The sequence below is a fragment of the Mustela lutreola genome, chromosome 1 (genome assembly GCF_030435805.1).
Source record: "Mustela lutreola isolate mMusLut2 chromosome 1, mMusLut2.pri, whole genome shotgun sequence".
Classification (NCBI taxonomy): domain Eukaryota; kingdom Metazoa; phylum Chordata; class Mammalia; order Carnivora; family Mustelidae; genus Mustela; species Mustela lutreola.
In genome coordinates this window covers 117909145-117929404 of record NC_081290.1, presented here as the reverse complement: position 1 = coordinate 117929404, position 20260 = coordinate 117909145, and the positions used below count along the sequence as shown (strand labels likewise).

Here is a 20260-nt window from a genome sequence, read left to right as displayed (position 1 = left end):
AGCCTCGCTTAAAGCTTGGTATAAGCCACTAAGGGTGCCCATGGCTTATTGCTGGGGAAGTTTGCCAAGAAGACTTTCCAGACCTCTCATCATTCAACATGACACATCATCTTCAACAGCAGGAGTGAATCCTGGAGCAGCTGGAGCAGGAGTGAATTATGAATGCTGGCCGCATCTCAAGACTTGCCTTAACCATTTCCATTAGAGATTAGGGAGAGGTCTCATACGACAAATAGTATGTTCCAGATGCTCATCTGTGTGGATTTAATCTTTGACTATTTCTACCACAAGAGTTTATCTTTGTTAGGAATTACAGCATTGAATAGTAATTTTCTGTTACTCTAATTTAGTTCCCTAGACTGTGTCAAACAGTACAGAGGGTAAAAAGGCAAGTGTGCATTGTCCCACTGATTGATGTTCGGTGTGTGCTACAGAGGATGATGTGACCATACAGAACCATGGCAAGCATCTTACAAGATCACTTGCTCTTTTGCAGCAAAGACTTTCAAGGACTCAGTGAAGACATAAAGAAAAAAAATACTTTTTCTGGAACCATTGTAATTGCTGGTATTTCTGTGGCTTCTAATGTAATGCAGAAGTTGTTAGACAAAATGTTGCTTTCTTTTTTGGGTCAAAAATGAGACTACCAAATGGCAGGCATTTTGGCAAAAGATATTAGGGAATGGATGAGATTTAAGAAATGGGTGGATTCAGGTGACTTTTGTCCCCTGGTGGTTGATGATAACCTGTTTGGGGCCAATGAGTTTAATTTTTATATGTGCTTCTCCTTTTTTCTAGTGATCAGAACCAAAATCAGTGAACATATTGTACAAATAGCAAAAATATCTCACTTTGATATGAAGATAATGTGGCTTGATGAGTATAGCCGAATCTAAAGATAGATGTGTTCTTTAAAGCTAGTATTTATAGATTTGGTGCATATTCAACTCTCAGTAAGTTATGCTTTCACAATTTATTTTGGTGCCAGTTGATAATCTTCTAATATCAATACTGGTTATTAAACCTTTAAAATGTCCCCATAGGTATTAGTTAATAACCTCTATTCAAGTTTCTGAAGTATTTCCACCATCATCCTAATCTTGATTACTATGATATATATGTGTGTATTTGAGATATAATTAATAAATAACATATTAGTTTCAGGGGTACAACATGATTTAATATTTTCATATATTGCAAAATGATCACAATCAGTCTAGTTAACATCCATTACCATAGACAGTTACAGATTTTTTTTCTTGTGAAAGGAAAAACTTTCAAATATACAATATTATTAACTATAGTCACCACGTATACATTACATCCCCATGACTTGTATTTTTTTACTCCCTTCACCCATTTTATACCCTCCTTCTCTGTTCACCTCTGGCAACCACCAATTTGTTTTCTGTTATCTATAAATTCCACAGCTATTTTAGATTCTACATGTAAGTGAGATAATATCCTATTTATGTTCATCTGTCTGAATTATTCCACTTAGCATAATGCCCTCAAGTTCCATCCAAGTTGTCTCAAATGGTAAGACTTCCTTCTTTTTTATGGTTGAATAATATTCCATTATGTAGACACATTGTGTCACATTTTCTTTATCCATTCATCCATTGATGGACATTTAAGTTGCTTCCATACTTGGCTATTGTAAATAGTGCTGCAATGAACATGGGATGCATATATCTTTTCAAGATAGTGTTTTTATTTCCTTCAGATAAATACCTAGAAGTGGAATTGCTGGGTCATATGGTGGTTCTATTTTTAATTTTTTAAGGAAGCTCGTTTTCCATAGTGACCCACCAACAGTGCACAAAGAATTTTTTTTCTCCACTTCTTCTCCAGTGTTTGTTATCTCTTATATTTTTTATAATAGCCACTGTAACAGGTGTGAGGTGACATCTCATTGTGACTGATATCGTGATGATTAGTGATGTTGAACACCTTTTCAACCACATGCTGGCCATCTGTTTGACTTCTTTGGAAAAATATCTATCCAGAACCTTGGCCCAGTTTTAAATCACATTCATTTTTTTGTTTGTTTGTTTTTGAGTTGTGTGAGTTCTTTATATATTTTGGATCTTAACACTTTATCAGATATAGGGTTTGCAAATATTTTTTTCCATTCATCATGTTGCCTTTTCATTTTGTTAATGGTCTTCATTGCTGTGCAGAAACATTTTAGTTTTATATAGTCCCACTTGCTTATCTTTGCATATGTTGTTTTGGGTTTGCTGTCAGATCCAAAAAATCATCAGCAAGATTGATATCAAAGGGCTTACCACCTACATTTCCTTCTAGAAGCTTTATGGTTTCAAGTCTTACATGTAAGTCTTTAATCCATTTTTTAGTTTATTTTTATGTATAGTGTAAAGTAGTGGTTCAGTTTCATTCTTTTGAATGTGGCTGTCCAGTTTTCCTAATATCATTTATTGAAAAGACTGTTCTTTACCCATTTCATATTCTTGGCTCCTTTATTGCAAATTAGTTGACCATATAAGCATGGGTTTATTTTTGGGCTCCCTATTCTGTTCCCTTGACCTATGTTATTTTAATGAAATATCATATTGGTTTGCTAACTGTAGCTTTGAAATATAGTTTGAAATCATGAAGTTTGATGCCTCCGGCTTTGTTCTCACTTGAGATTGCTTTGGTTATTAATACTTTTATTAAGAGAATATACAAATGAATATATCTGAACATTTTAAATATTTCTTATTGGCCTTTAAAAATACAGTGTACTCTACTACTACCACCACTACTGATACCACTACTACTAATAGCATCACTGATTCATTGATCACTTAGTAAGGACTATGCCTAAAGAATTTTACTTATATTAACTTATTTAATCCATATGACAATGCTATGAGGCAATATTATTATTATCTATTTTTTTACAGACAAGAAAATAGAGGCACTGAGAGATTAAGTAACTTGCTCAAAGTAAAAAAGGAAGTCATATAACTGAGTCAGCCTACATAGTCTAGTTTTAAAGCCAATATTCTTAACTACTACTCTTGCCTGCCTGATTAAGCAAACATCCTTGACTATTTTAGGTAAAGAGTATTGTATTCTTTTCTAAGATAAACACATAGACTTGCTACTATTATTTGTTTAGATTTGACTTTACTGGAACCAAGCTTAGTTTTGACATTTGCAGACATGGCTTAGCTTTCATCTCACTGAAAGATATAGCGCAACCTGGTATTTAGTTTACCTACAAAAGGCAGTTAGGAAGCCCTAGAGGAACCTAATTAAAATGCAACACATTTCCAAGGCACCGTATCTTGCTGTGTTGCCATAGAAACAGTGGAAATTTCTGGTCATTGACCTTTAAGGGAAATTGAGGATACGTTTTCATAAGGTTCATAAGAAAAGCTACCCCAGTATATTAACTTATAGTGGCAGGACAACTTTGGAAATCCCCTATGCAATCCTACCTGACTTTAGAAGTATATTATATCAGCAAAACTCATTAGAGGCTCAAACTTGGGCTTTTTTGAAAAAACATTTTTTTTAACTACTTCTAATATACCATCTGTGCTATTGGATTTAAAATAATCAAAGATAGTGCTCTAGCAACAAGGAAACATCAAAGGAAATCTTAGATAATTATACAAGAAACATCAGAACCATTAAATAGTATTACATCTATTCCACTGCTTTTGGATTCTTTAAATTTAGGTTTAACCAAATAATAAAATGTACCTTTACTATATCAAAAAGATACACCTAGAAAATGAAAGTTTATTCTAAAATATTATGTTAATACTACTTAAAAATACAAATTCTTAATTCTTCCCCTTTCTGATTCATATGTAAATTCAGACATTATATTGCTAAGTATGTATGTTGAAAATCCTACTAATATGATATATATTTATATATATACTTTGTGTGTATATAGATGTTTGTGTGTGTATATATATGTGTATGTATATATATATATATGCCATTTGACAGAAGGCAAGTGTCCATGATTCAACAGAAAAAATGACAAAGTTTTCTTACTGTAGACTGCTTTTACTATATTAACATTTTAATTTTCCACTAAAAATAAATAGCTTAGTTCTATTGTCATGCTATGCATAGTTTAATATAAAGAAATGTCAGGGGAATCAGAGCTGGCTAATTTCTCCTAGAGTTAGAAATATGTCTCCATATATATTTGTATCAATTATTCTAGACCTAGACATCTGAAAAAAAAAGAAATATTCTAATAATTATATGTAGAAAAAGTAGGCTACTAAACCATTCCCTCAACTTCTGCAAAGTTCTCTTACACAGCTGTATGTCCTCACTTTGAGAGACAATAGGCGCTAACGGGGAACACTGACGCTGGCTGTATATTAATTGGGACTCCTGGCTCTGCCACTTACTAGCCATGTGGCTATAAGACAATTACTTTACTTAGTCCACACGAACCTCAATTTGTTCAAGTATAAAATGAAGATAATAATGGAACTTCTTAAGGTTGTTTTGAGAATTAAATGAGCTAATATTGTTAAGTCACATATCTATATTTGACACAGTAATAAAAAATATATTCTATCTTCCAATGTCAGGGACAGAGTTCACAAGGAAATGCCATCTCTGTTGCACTCCTGCCCAAGACAAAAAGAATACAGTGAGATGACTCGACTCAGATAAAAACAGAGTATTATCAGTATAATGGAAGAGGAGTCTATAGAGTTTGCAGTTAGAAAAATGTTTTTTTTTCCTCAGTATGGATATAGACAGCACTATCTCTAAGAATTAATGGTTGCCCTTGAGGGGTACGTGTGTATGCGTGTGAGTGTGTGTGTGTGTGTGTGTGTGTGAGAGAGAGAGAGAGAGAGAGAGAGAAAGAGAGAGAGAGAGCGCGCGCGAGGGAGGGAGAGAATGTGTGTTTAATCCAATAGTTTCCTACTGCATAAGCCAGAAAGATGAGTAAACATATCTTGCTCCTCGCCTAGGGGAGAGATTTTGAAAATCTAGCTTATAAGACGAAACCACGTATTAGATTGGTATGTTGCCATTTGGGTGCCGAAGACCACAGTGACCCGTTTTGTTAAGGCTCCCATGGAGTCATATGAGGCTGAATAACTCAAACTTGAGGGAATGATATCTGCAAGTAAACCTAGATCCAGACTGACACTCAGGCTACCTGTCCGGTGGATGCCTCAGCAGCGTGAATATGAGATAACTTCGTGAACATGCGTGTGTGCCTTACACAACTTTTTGTTTAAGTGCTTGGCACAAGATAACCACCGCTGGTGTGTATTAGTACTAGAATAGTTTTTGAACAAGGATATTTTAATTGTCCAAGTTGTTTTCCTAACTAGGAATGCTCATTAATGTACTGAAATAAAACAAGAAACTTACCACTTCTTTCCAGTTTAAGACTACACAGACAGTTTAACACTCATCGTGGTCCTTTCCAATTAGACAAAAAAGAAAGTTTCTATGGTGATCATGTTTATATGACTTGCCAATGCCCAATATACATCAAATTACTCACAATTACATACAAACTGCCTAGCACCTCTGAATCTTCTTAAAATTATACTTTCTTCCAGTGACTTTAAAAAGTAACTGCTATTTTTCTCCTGAATAGTTAAAAAGATAAGTAATTTTTCAATTAATTTATGTAGGGTTTTCATAGTCAAATTTACTGGCAGCACCCTGGAGAGTTAGCAAATATTTCCTAAGTACAAAACCATCCCTAAAATAGTATCTTGAGATTCATATATTCAGAATTTAAAAGAATTCATGAGTTTTTATAAATCTAAAGAATCAAGATTTTTTCCATTAATTGTTTTCCCTATGCTGTACTTTTCATCTCCGTGACTTATTTATTTTATAACTCAAAGTTCATACCTCATAATCTCTTTTATCTATTTCACCCATTCCTTTTCCCACCTCCCTTCTGGCAACCACCAGTTTGTTTTCTGTATTTATAAGTCTGTAGTTTTGTTGTTTCACTTGCTTGTTTTTTGTTTTTAGATTCCACATATAAGTAAAAGCAGATGGTAGTTGTCTTTCTCTTATGTCACTTAGTATAATACCCTCTAGGTCCATCCATGTTGACATAAATGGCAAGATCTCATCCTTTTTATGCCTGAGAAATATTCCATATACCACATTTTCTTTATTGATTCATCTATTAAAGGATACTTGGAATGTTTCCAGATCTTGACCATTGTAAATAATGCTGTAATAAACATAGAGGCGCATATATCTTTTTAAATTGGTGGGTTTATTTTTACCCTTTTGGATAAATATGCAGTAGTAGAATTACTAAATCATATGGCATTTCTATTTTTAATTAAAAAAAAAAAAACAAAAACCCTCCATACTGTTTTCCAGACTGGCTGAACTAATTTTCATTCTCACCAACAGTGCACAATATTCATTTTTCTTTACATTCTCACCAACACTTTTTATTTCTTATCTTTTTGATTTTAGCCATTCTGACAGGTGTTAGATAATATTTCTTTGTGATTTTGATTAACATTTCCCTGATGAGTGACATTGAACATCTTTTCACAGGTCTGTTAGCCATCTATATGTCTTCTTTGGAACATGTCTATTCAAGTCCTCTGCCCATTTTTTTGATTGTATTTTCTTTATATTGTATAATTCTTTATATATTTTGGAGATTAGCTCCTTATCAGATATATCATTTGCAAATATCTTCTCCCATTCAGTAGGCTGCCTTTTATTTTGTTGATTACTTCCTTCACTGTGCAAAAGCTTTTTATTCTGGTGTAGTCTCAATAATTTATTTTTGCTTTGTTGTCCTTACAGATGAAAGTGGTCCAAAAATATATTGCCAAGACCAGTGTCAAATAAATTACTGCCTATTTTCACTTCTAGAAGTCTTATGGTTTCAGGTCTTACATTCCAGTTTTTAGTCCATTTTGAATTTCTCTTTGTATATGTTGTAAGACAGTGGTCCAGTTTTCTCAACACTATATTTTAAAGAGACAGTTTTTTCCCCCATTATATCTTCTTGTCTCCCTTCACATAGATTGACTATATAAGCAAGGATTTATTTGTGGTGTGTCTATTCTAGTCCATTGATCTATTTGTCTGTTTTTGTGCTATGACATAATGTTGTTGTTATTATAGTTTTGTAATATAGTTTGAAATCAGAGAGCTTTATTTTCTCAGCTTTGTTCTTATTTCTCAAGATTGCTTTGACTATTCAGAAGCATTTGTGTTCCATAATCATCTAAATCTTCTTTGTTTCAGTTCTGTGAAATGCCACTGGCATTTTTATGGGAATTGTATTGAATCTGTAGAGGGCTTTGGGTAGTATGGATATTTTAACAATATTAGTTTTTCCAATTCATAAGCACAATATATCTTTCCATTTATTTGCATAATGTTTGATTTCTTTCCTCAGTGACTTAAAGTTTTCAGAGTACAGTCTTTCATTTCTTCAGTTAAATTTATGTCTAGGTATTTTATTCTTTTTGGTGCATTTATAAATGAGATTGTTTTCTCAATTTCTCATTTTTTTACTTGCTATTAATGTACAGAAATGCAACAGACCTCCGTATATAATTTTGTATGTTGCAACTTTACTAAATTCCTTTATCAGTCCTAATAGGGTTTTTTTTGGGGGGGGGTGTTGGTGGATTCTTTAGGATTTTCTATATATAGTATCATGTCATCTGCAAGGAGTGAAAGTTTTACTTCTTCCTTATTATGTATGCCTTTTTTTTTTTTTTTTTTTTTTTTTTTTTGTCTGACTGCTGCCACTAAGACTTCCAATGCCATGCTGAATAGAAGTGGTGGGTGGACATTCTTGTTTTGTTCTTGTTCTTAGGGGAAAAGCTGTCAGTTTTTCACAACTGAGTATGATGTTAGTTGTGGGTTTCTCATATATGGCCCTTATTATGTTAAAATATGTTCCCTTTAGACCTATTTTCCAGAGAGGTTTTAGCATGAGTGGATGTTATATTTTATCAAATATTTTTTCTGAATCTATTGAAATGATCATGTGGTTATTCTATCTCTTATTAATGCGATGTATCACATTGATTGATTTGCAGATACTGAACTACCCTTGCATCCCCAAATAAATCACAATTTATTGTGGTGAATGATTTTTGTAAAGTATTGCCAAATTTTGTTTGCTAATAATGTATTGAGGATTTTACATCTATTTTCGTCAGAGATATTGGCCTGTAGTTTTCTTTTTTTGTGGTGTCTTTGTCTGGTTTCCGTGTGAGGGTAATGCTAGCCTCACAGAATGAACTTAGAAGCTTTCCTTCCTCTTCTGTCTTATGGAAGTTTGAGAAGAACAGTTATTAGCTCTTCTTTAAATATTTGGTAGAATCCCTCTGTCAAGTTATCTGATCCTGGACTTTTGTTTGTTGGGATTTTTTGATTACTATTCAATTTCATTGCTGGTAATAATATTTTTTTCAAATTTTCTACTTATTCCTGATTCAGTTTTGAAAGATCTATTTCTGGGAATGCACCCATTTAAATTAACATTTCTGAAGGTAATGGTTTGGTAGTTCCCAGAAATTTTTAAAGGCATTTCCAAGGGTGGTGGATGGGGGGGATTTGATCTAAAAAATAAATACATAAAACGCTGGTTTAATAAAGTTAACTGGATTCTCTCTGAGCCTTAATGTGCTAATATGTTTTATCAATACTTGAAGTAGACATAGTCAAAATCAATTTTTATTATTCCATGGAACCCATTTTTTTCTGTATAGTCTCTTAAGACACCACTACATGTCAGAACATACTTTGGGTAGTGTTTCTTCAGTGAATTTAGAGTAAAGGGTTAACGTTCCATCTTGTCTGTTTAAATTCTTCTAAAATTCCTTCTCCTTCAAATGGATGTCAAGAACTGTAATTGTGTCAGTTCTCAGTTTGTAGTGTACAAGCATGATTTTATTATTAAAGTGAGATGGATTAAAAATATTTTTGTAATGAGATAACATTTTAATTTTCACCATTTATATATAAACACAAGTTAATAAAACACATCACAAAACAGTAAAATTTCATAGTTAATATTTATAGGTGCATAGTTTCATGCTCACATGTTTTTAAGTATTATATATATTAACAAATTTCACAACACATCATTATTTTTAAACAGAAATAATCATTAAAAGACACCTAGAAATCTTATAATATATGATAGTAAATCACAACTTCTCAATAACAGCAACAAAAAATAGTGAAGATTTAGAAATAAGTGGTAGTCACTTAGGTGTTTTAATTTAACATTTTAGATTTGAAGCCACAATATCCACATAGCACACAAGGACCCTGCTACCGTATAATCACTTCAGTGAGAGGGAAGCACTGAAATGCTGCGTAGGGGCAGGTACAGATAACTTCAATTACTGCTGATGGAAGAGTTTAAAATACACTGTAAAAACTGTGAGAAAACGTCATGACTGGACATGTTGGAACTGAGTACTTGTACAGGATGGAACATCTGTCAGTAGGTCTCAAGAAACTGGGAGCAAAAGTATTTCTTAGGCTTCGGGTTCATAGTCTTGATACCCTTCCTAATATGAAGAAAATCAGAAAGAAAACATGCAGTATTATTAGTTTGAGTCATCTGTAATGAAGGATTTAGGGTGAATGACACAGGACATAGCTCATCACTCTGAACGAAGGTTATACTCATAACAGCTCTGCAACCATTCAGTTATACACAATATAATTTCATTGTTAATAGTTTTGTCTTCCTGTCAAATATAAAAGTGAATTAGGCTGCTCAGAGTTCAGGTATCTGAATTTTACTTCCAGATGACATTTAACAGTCATATGTTCTAGTCCTGCAGGGCAAGTTAGTTGGTCTATCTTGCTCCCATTTCCTCAGCTTTACATTTTGAGAGCCAAATCCAGTGATTTAAAAACCCTCTTCCGGGGCTAAGATCCTCTAATTTTTAAAAGGAGACAAAGACATTTTCTCTCCCTTTGCTCTCTCAATAAAAAATATCTTCTTCATCTATGGCTTCAATTATTATTTTTATTCTAAATCCCCCTCTCTCCATACAATATATGGATAGCATCCACAATAAAATATTAAATAAATAAAAATATTAAAGATCTTAACTAAAGTGGTCAAATTAGTCCTAAAAACAACCCTAATTGGGATCCTGTTTTAAAATGAACAAAAGTACCTTCAATAATTAAAGTTGCTTTCTGAATATAGTACAAACTTAAATGGAAAGGTTCTTCTAGTATTCTGTAACTTGTCTTTGACCCATCTCTGCAGCCTTAATCTGTCACTAGTCTCTTTGTTCCCTAACCACAAATCCTATTTAATTATCCACTGTTCCTCAGGCATAACCTTATGTATGTTTAGATATGCAGCGCCTTTGCTTCTGATACTACCTTGTGCTAGAATGTCTTCTTTCCATTTTGGCATATCATATCTCCCATCCCTCCCACACAGATCAACACTAACTCTTCTATAAAACTCCTGATCACTTTAACCAGATCCTGTAACATATACTTTTTTGTGTATCTTGAATATTTTTGCCTCTGTGATGCCTGATACATAGAAGACAGTCAATAATGTTTAAAGGAATCATCATGAATAAATGAAGAAATAAATTTTCATTTGTATTTATTTTTATCAAACCTATTAGAATGTAAACTTTTGTTCTGGCACTATCAATTAATCTTCTGGTATTTTCTACAGTATTTAATATTGTGCTGTGCATAAAAAGATTCAAAAATTTTGGTAAAATCTAAGAAACAATTTAATTTCAATTTCTATAAATGGGATTATCAATATGCCTTTAACTGATGCTGTAAAGAATAATATATAACCTAACTGGAAGACATTTTAACTTAAGTTTTTTTAAAGATTTAATTTATTTATTTGACAGACAGAGATCACAAGTAGGCAGAGAGGCAGGCCGAGAGAGAGGAGGAAGCAGGTCCCCCATGGAGCAGAGAGTCCGATGCGGGCTCAATCCCAGGACCCTGGGATCATGACCATAGCTGAAGGCAGAGGCTTTAACCTGCTGAGCCACCCAGGCGCCCCTTAACTTAATTTTTAATGAATAATATCTTCTTTTTGAAGATATTATCTCCTTTTTGATGTCTGGTGCCGGTATCAGGGAATATCATCCTCATGGAAATAGTTGGGGAGTAATCTTTCCTCTTTTTTTTGATAAAAAAATTAATTAGTATTAATTGTGGTTAATAGTTATTAATTATTCCTTAAATGTTTGGCAGAATTCATCAGTGAAGTTGCCTGGTCCACAAAATTTTCTTTGTGGGTAGATTTTTTTTTTTTTTAACAATAATCCAGTCTCTTTACTTTATTATATGTCTATTCAGATTTTCTATTTCTTCTTAAGTCAGCTTCATTCATCTAAAAGTATTTTAAAATTTTCCTTAAGAAATATTTTCTATTAAAGAAACTTATTTTCAAATTAAAATTAATCATCTAAAGGCTGGATTGGAGTACATCAGTTACTGTAAACTGTGCATTTATCATATTTCTACTCTATAATTTTTAAATTATAATTTAATAATTTAATTTAATTAATAATTAATTAAATAAATAATTTAAATTTGGGTAGTTTTTATTTTACCATGCAAATATCTTGCTGGAAATGTATGGCAAATAATAATGAGTTTAGGTATTGAGTTGATTTCTCCAACTTTCCATTTAGGGATTTATTTTAGAAAGTAAGGTTTTTAATAAAATAATTTTCTAATGCAGGGATCAGCAAACACTTTCTGTAAAGGGTCATTAAGTACATATGTTAGATTGTATGAACCACAGAGTATCTCTGTTGTGCCTTTTTTTTTTTTAAACAATGCTTTACAAATTAGCTTTCAAATTGTCTGCACAATATATAGTCTGGATTTGTCCAATTTGTCCCTCTAGAGAGTAAATCACTTTCAGTAAGGACAAATGGAAGGAAAATCTGACAGTGACAGATTTTTGGTACTGTTTATTAAAAAGACTCAACTTGAACTCCTGAAGTTTATTTTCAGAGTTGAAGGTATATAAAATTTTACCTCAGAAGGCATTTCATATGCTTCATTGTCAGGATCAACTGGCATATCTTCCAGAATTCCTTCCTGTGGGCCTCCTTCTTCACTCTAAATGGGAAACACAAAAGGAATATGATGAGGTACCAGTTTGTACTTTTTCAAAAATTAAGCACATTTTTAAAACATCTTATATAAAATAATGGTAAGAATGTTGTAGAAGTGGCACTACTTATAACTACTGCTGGCATTCTAAACTATATAGTACCTTTGCAGAAATATTGTGATGTTATGTGTAGTTAACACTAAAAATATACAAATTTTTTTGCCCAAGTAATTTACTATCCAAGAAGTAGTCCAAAGCTATCTTCCAAAGATGTTTTTCACAGCACCAATGACAGCAGTAAAAGAAATTGTTAACCTAAATGTTCAATAGAAAATGAAATTAGAAAATTATAATTAATCTATTCAATATATTATTATGAAGATATGTATTTACTATAGCATGAAAATTATATAACAAAATGAGAACCTATTTATAATAGCATGTTTAGAAAGATATAAAGTTATATATATAATGGATATAACCAATGTGTTATTCAGATGTAAAGCTAAAAAGATTGAAGAAAATCCAACAAAATGTTAAAAGCACTTTTTATTGGGTAGTTATGTTTTACTTTTTTGTAAGTTAACTTATATAACCATTTATAATGTAAAAGCATACATATTTTATAATTTATTTTTTAAATGATGGCAAATAATTTATTTTCTGAAATTTTAAAATTAAAACTATAAATACATATTAATTATATATTTATATATATATAGAGAGAGAATATAAATACATGATTCACAAATTTCCCAGATCTCTCTCCTTAAAAATAAGATACCATAAAACTCAACTTGAACTCATATCTTTACTAGTATCCTTCATTAAATGCCTTTTGTTTCTTTGCATTTATTCCAGTAGAGTTCACCAAAAATTGAAAAAGCAGAGAGGCAATATGAGCCTAAAATGGACTTACTCAAAGAGATCAAATACTCCCTCAGCCAATGTAGCTTATGTTTAAAAATATGCCTGGTGTAAATAACCACCCTTCTTGTCTTCATCATGAAAGTGACTGACAGGTAGGCAGAAAGATAAAGAAATGGTTGCCCATATAAAAAGTCAAACTAAAGCTCATGCCTACATTAACTGGGCTGAGAAGTTTATAGATCATTTTCTCCTGCCCAACTCCCTTTTCATAAACCAAAAAAGTCCAAGTTATATATAAACGAAATAAAATACAAACAGTCCTCAAAATACCTTACTTCTAAATGTGGAGTAAATATACTGTAACCATAGTGTTTCACCTCTTAGCACAAGTCAAGAATATAGGTTCTCTTGTATAGTGATTAGATATGAGGTCTGTAGCATCTCAAGACTTGAGTTCAAATCTTAGCTTCTCTAGATTCTAGATTTTTTAAATTTAAGTACAGTTAACATATAGCATTATATTAGTTTCAGGTGTACAAAATAATGATTCAAGAATTCTATACATTACTCAGTGCTTACCATGATTGTAATCACCATCTGTCACCAAACGTTATTATAATCTTACTGACTATGTGCTCTATGTACTTTTCATCTCTGTGACCTACTTATTTTATAACTGGATGTTGATACTCTTAATCCCCTTTAGTTCACCCATTCCCCCACCCACTTTATGGCAACCACCTGTTCTCTGAATTTCAGAATCTCTTTGTTCATTTCTCTTAATTCTTAGATTTCACATATGAGTGAAATCGTTGGTTTTGCCTTTCTCTGATTTATTTAACTTACCATTATATTTTCTAGGTCTTAGAAGGGTTGTTGCAAATGGCAAGATTTCATTGTTTTTTATGGGTAATATTCCATTGAGTGTATGTGTAAATACACCATACTTTCTTTATACATGCATTTTACAATGGACACATAAATTGCTTCCATATATTGGCTATTGTAAATAATGCTGAAATAAACATAGCAGTGCATGTATCTTTTCAAACTACTATTATTTTCTTTAAAAATATCCAGTAGTGGAATTACAGAGTCATATGGTATTTCTATTTTTAATTTTTTGAGGAAACTCCATACTGTTTTTCAGACTGGTTGCACTAATTTTCATTTCTAGTAACAGTGCACAAGGTTTCTTTTTTTTCCACATCCTCACCAATACTTGTTATTTTTTGTCTTTTTTATTTGAGCCATTCTGACAGGTGTCAGGTAATAAATATCTAATTATGGTTTCGATTTGCATTTCCCTGATGATTAGTGATGTTGAACATCTTTTCATGTGTCTGCTGGCCATCTGTAAGTCTTCTTTGGATGATGTTTACATAGGTCCTCTGCCTTTTTTTTTTTTTTTTTGATGTTGTATAAGTTCTTTATATATTTTAGATATTAACCCCTATTGTATATATAATTTGCAAGTATCTTCTCCCATTCAGTAGGTTGCTTTTGTAATAGTGCAGAAGCTTTTTATTTCGGTGTAGTCTCAATAGTTTATGTTTTTCTGTCTGTTGCCTAAGGAGACATATCTAAAAAAATGTTTCTATGGCCAATGTCAAGGAAATTATTGCCTATGTTTTCTTCTAGGAGTTTTATGGCTTCAGGTCTCACATTTAGGTCTTTAATCCATTCTGACTTTATTTTTGTGTATGGTATATGCAAGTGGTCCAGTTTCATTCTTTTGCATGTAGCTATCCAGTTTTCCCAACACCATTTATTGAAGAGGCTGTCTTTTCTCCATTGTATATTCTTGCATCCTTTGTTGTGGATTAATTGACCATATAAGTACAGGCTTATTTCTGGATTCTCTATTCTTTTTGATTTATCCATGTGCCCTTTTTTGTGCCAGTACCATACTGTTTTGATTACTACAGCTTTGTAGTATATCTTGAAATCTGGGAAGGTGATACCTTCAGCTTTGTTCTTCCTCAAGATTGCTTTGGCTGTTTGGGATTTTTGTCGTTCCTTGCAAATTTAAAAATCCCTTGTTTTATTTCTGTGGCAAATGCCATTGGCATTTTGATAGGGATTGCACTGACTCTGTAGAGGGCTCTGGGTAGTACACACAGTTTTACAGTACCAGTTCTTCTATGAGCATGAATATCTTTCCATGTATTTGTGTCATCATCAATGTCTTTCATCAATGTTTTACAGTTTTTAGAGTGCAGGTCTTTCACCTTAAGTTTATTCCAAGATGTTTAATTCCTTTTAGTGCAATTGTAAATGGGACTGTTTTCTTAATTTCTCTTTCTGCTTCTTTGTTATTAGTGTATAGAAATGCAATGGCTTTCTGTATATATTTTTGTATCCTGCAAATTTTTTGAATTCCTTTATCAGTTCAAATAGTTGGGTTTTGTTGTTATTGTTTTAATGGAGTCTTTAGGATTTTCCATACATAGTATCATGTCATCTGCAAATTGTGAAAGTTTTACTTCTTCCTTATCAATTTTTATGCATTTTATTTTTCTTGTCTGATTGCTGCAACTGGGACTTCTAGTATCATGCTGAATAGAAGTGGTGGATAGACATCCTTGTTTTGTTTTTGATCTTAGGGGAAAAGCTGTCAGTTTTTCATGAATATGATGTTAGTTCAGGGATTTTTACATATGGCCTTTACTACATGGAATTATCTTCCCTCTAAACTTAACTTGATTAAGGGTTTTTTGAGACAATCATATGGTTTTTATTCTTTCTTTGGATAATATGATGTATTATACTGATTTATTTGCAAATATTGAACTAGTCTTTCTTCCCTGGAATAAATCTCAATTTATTGTGGGGAGTGATTTTTAAAAAAATATTTTATTTATTTATTTGACAGAGAGAGATCACAAGTAGGCAGAGAGGTAGGCAGAGAGAGAGAGAGGAGGAAGCAGGCTCCCTGCTGAGCAGAGAGCCCGATGTGGGACTCGATCCCAGGACCCTGAGATCATGACCTGAGCCGAAGACGGCGGCTTAACCCACTGAGCCAACCAGGCGCCCGTGGGGAGTGATTTTTGTAATGTGTTGTCAAATTCTGTTTGTTAATTTTTTTTTAAATTACAGATTTATTTATTTAAGAAAGACAGAGACCAAGTGAGAGAGAGAGAGAGAGAGAGAGAGAGAAAAAGAACCAGCAGAGGGAGAGGAAGAGGAAGAGGAAGAGGGAGAAGCAGACTCCCTGATGATGATGAGCCTGACACAGGGCTCCATCCCAGGACTCTCGGATCATGACCTGAGCTGAAGACAGATGCTTAACCAAACTGAGACAGCCAGGTGCCCCTGTTTGCTAATATTTTATTGAAGATTTTACATCTATGTTCATCAGAGATATTGGACTGTAGTTGTTTGGTTGGTTGGCTGGTTTTGCACTGTCTTTGTCTGGTTTTATTATCAGGGTCATGCTGGCCTTATAGAATGAACTTGGAAGTTTTCCTCCTCCTCCTTCTCCTGCTTCCTGAATACTTTCAGAAAAATAGTCATTAACTCTTTAAATATTTGGTAGAATTCACCTATATAGCCATCTTGTCCTGAGCTTTTGTTTGTTGGGCATTTTTAATTACTGGTTCAATTTCATTGCTAGTAATCACTCTATTCAAATTTTATGTTTCTTCCTGATTCACTTATAGACAATGATATTTTACTAGAAATTTACCTAGTTCTTTTATGTTTTTCAATTTGTCCTATAATTTTTCATAACATTCACCTTTAGTTTTTTGTATTGCTGTGGTGGTATTATTTTTCCACCTTCTCTTCTAAGTTCATTTGAGTTCTTTCTTTTTTCTTGTTGAGTCTGGCTAAAGGTTTATCATCTTTGTTTGTTTGTTTGTTTTTGTTTTTGTTTTTTTTTTAACTTTGTTGATCTTTACAATGAACCAGATCTTTGTTTCATTGATCTTTACTATTGGTTTGTCTAGCCTCTATTTCACTTATGTATGCTATAAACTTCATTATTCCTTTCTTTCTACTAGTTTTGTCTAGTTCTTCTTTTTTTGTCTGTTCTTCTTTTTCTAGACCCTTTAGATACAAGATGGGTTATTTCAGATTTTTCTAGTTTCTTAAGGTAGGCCTAATTCCCATAAACATTGATCTTCGAATTCCTTTTGTTGTATCAAAAGGTTTTGGACTGCTATGTCTTCATTTTCATTGGTCTCTATTTTATTTTCCCTCTTTGGTCTTGGTAGACCCATTCATTTTTTGGTATCATGCTTTCTAAGCCTCAATGTATTTATGGTTTTTTTTTCTGATTTTTTTTCATAATTGATTTCGAGTTTCATACCATTTAGTCAGAAAAGATATATGACATAATTTTATTCTTCTTGAAATTATTGGGACCAGTTTGGTAGCCTAAATATGATCTATCCTGCTATCCTGGAGGATGTTTCATCAGCACTTGAAAATAATGTGTTTTTTTCTGTTTAGATGGACTTTTATATATATATATATATATATATATATATATATAATATATATACATATATGTATGTGTGTATATATGTATGTATGTATGTATGTATGTATACATATACATACATATATATATATATATATATATATTAGATCCAATTGTCTAATCTGTTGTTCAAAACCCTGATTCTTTCTTTGTTGATTTTCTGCCTAGATGGTCTATTCATTGATGAAAGTGAGTATGTATTAAAGAATGCTACTACTACTGTATTACTGCCAGTCTCTCCTTTTATGCATGTTAATGGTTGCATTATGTATTTAGGTGCTCCCATATTGAGCACATAGATATTTTACAATTGTTTTATACTCTTCCCTTTTTTTTTTTTAAGATTTTATTAATTTATTTGACTGAGAGAGAGAGATCACAAGTAGGCAGAAGCAGGCAGGGGGTGGGTAGAGCAGTGAGCCTGATGTGGGGCTTGATCCCAGGACCCTGAGATCATGACCTGAGCTGAAGGCAAAGGTTTAACCCACTGAGCCACCCAGATGCTCTTATCCTCTTCCCTCTTACATTATGTAGTTCCCTTCTTTGTCTCCTGCTACAGTCTTTGTTTTAAAATCTATTTTGTCTGGTAAGTATTACTACTCCAAATTTTTTGTTTCCATTTACATTTTCAAGGTAAATGTTTTTCTAATTCTTCACCTTCAATCTGCATATGTCTTTAGGTGTGCAGTGAGTATCTTGTAGACAGCATATAGATGGGTCTTGTTTTCTTTGTTTTTTTAAAGATTTTTTTAAAATTTATTTATTTGACAGAGAGATCACAAGTAGGCAGAGAGGCAGAGAGAGAGAGGGGAGGAAGCAGGCTCCCCGCTGAGCAGAGAGCCTGACGTGGGACTCGATCCCAGGACCCTGAGATCACGACCCAAGCCGAAGGCAGCGGCTTAACCCACTGAGCCACCCAGGCGCCCCTTGGGTCTTGTTTTCTATCTGTTCAATCACCCTATGTCTTTTGATTAGAGTATTTAGACTATTTACATTTCAAGTAATTAATGAGAGGTATGTACATACTGCCATTTTGTAATTTATTTTAGAGTTGTTTTTGTCATTCTGCTCTGTTCCTTTCTTTTCTTGCTCTCTTCTCTTTTGGTTTGATGGCTTTCTTTAGTGTCATGCCTGGATTCCTTTCTTTCTTTGTGTATGCATTTATTAAAAGTTCATGATTGGTGATTACCTTTAGGTCATATATAACATCGTATGTGTATAGCAGTCTTTATTCAGTTGATGGCCAGTTAAGTTTGAACACATTCTAAAAGCATTTAATTTTTATAACAACCCCCTTCCAGTTTTTATATATATGATGTTATATTTTACAAACTTATTTATTAATCCCTTGACTGACTTTTATAGATATAATTGATTTAAGTGCATTTGCATTTTAATCTACATTCTGATTTTATAATTATAATTATATAATATATAGATATTACAATTATAATATATATAATAATTATTCTACTATCTTTATTACATGTTTGCTTTTACCTGTGAATGTTTTCCATTCACAATTTTCTTACTTTTAGTTATGACTTTTTCTTTCCATTCAAATAATTCCTTTTAATGTTTCTTAAAAGGCTGATTTAGTAGTGATGAACTCCTTTAACATTTTTTGTCTGGGAAGTTCCTTATCTCTCCTTCTATTCTGAATGAAAACCTTTCTGGATAGAGTATTCCTGGTTGTAGGTCTCCTTCTTTCAGCACTTTGAATATATCATGCTACTCTCCTCCGGCCTACAAAGCTTCTGTTGAAAAATCAGATGACAGCTGATAAACTTTAATGTTTTCCTTGTATGTAACTCTTTTCTCGTCTCTTGCGTTTTTAAAATTATCTGTTTATAACTATTTTCTTGCCATTTTAATATTTTGTCTTTGTATGGACCTCCTTGGTTAATCTTGTTAGTGGTTCTTTACATTTCCAGGATCTGAATGTCTGTCTCCTTTCCCAGATTAGGAAAGTTTTCACCTATTATTTCTTCAAATAACTTTTTGCTTCCTTTTCTTTTCTCCTTCTGATATCCCTATAATGCAAATGTTAATTATACTCGAAATTGCTGAATTTCTTCAATCTTTTTTTTTTTTTTTTTTTTTTGAGTGAGAGAAAGAGTGAGTGGGGGAGTAGACACAGAGGAAAGGGAGAGAGAGAATCTTAAACAGGCTTCACGCCCAGCACAGAGCCTTACATGGGCTTGATCTCACAACCCTGAGATCACAATATGAGCCAAAATAAAGAGTCAGCCACTTAACTGACTGAACCATCCAGGTGCCCCACAACCTATTCTCATTTTTAATTTTTCTTTTTGCTGTTTACCTTGGTTTTTTCTTTTTGCTGTTTACCTTTCCCTTACCTTGTTTTCCAGATCACTGATTCTTTCACTGCATCCTCTAATCTGCTATTGATTCCCTCTAGTATATTTTTAAAATTTTGGTTATTTGAGTTCATCATCTCTGACTGGTTTTTATATTTTCTATCTTTTTGTTCAGGGTCTCACTGAGATTCTCCACTTTTTTTTCAAGCCCACTGAGTACTTTATGACAATTATCTGAATTCTCTATCAGGCATATTGCTTATTTTATTTCATTTAGCTCTTTTACTGTGGTTTTGTCCTGTTCTTTCATTTGGAACATATTCCTCTGTTTCTCATTTTGTCTCACTCTGTGTTTGTTTTAGTGTTTTGGGATGGTAGCTATTGGTCTTGAAAGTAGTGGCCTTATGAAGCAGTCCTGTGGCACCCTGTAGCACAAAGTCCCCTGGTCTCCAGAACAAGGCATTTCAGGGGTGTCTCCTATGT

The 20260-nt window shown here is 32.9% G+C and overlaps 1 protein-coding gene across 6 annotated transcripts in view; it reads right to left on the bottom strand.

The window, feature by feature from the left end:
• Positions 1-6229: 6229 nt before the first annotated feature.
• The window catches only part of SNCA (synuclein alpha), a 176302-nt gene continuing 162271 nt past the window's right edge, over positions 6230-20260 (bottom strand). For all 6 annotated transcript variants that reach the window (XM_059172835.1, XM_059172809.1, XM_059172804.1 and 3 more), the window contains exons 5-6: positions 12022-12105; positions 6230-9539 (exon numbers count right to left, since the gene is read on the bottom strand). In XM_059172835.1, the coding sequence (XP_059028818.1) occupies positions 9507-9539; positions 12022-12105 (117 nt within the window). In that variant the 3' untranslated portion in view covers positions 6230-9506. The remainder of the gene's footprint in view (positions 9540-12021; positions 12106-20260) is intronic.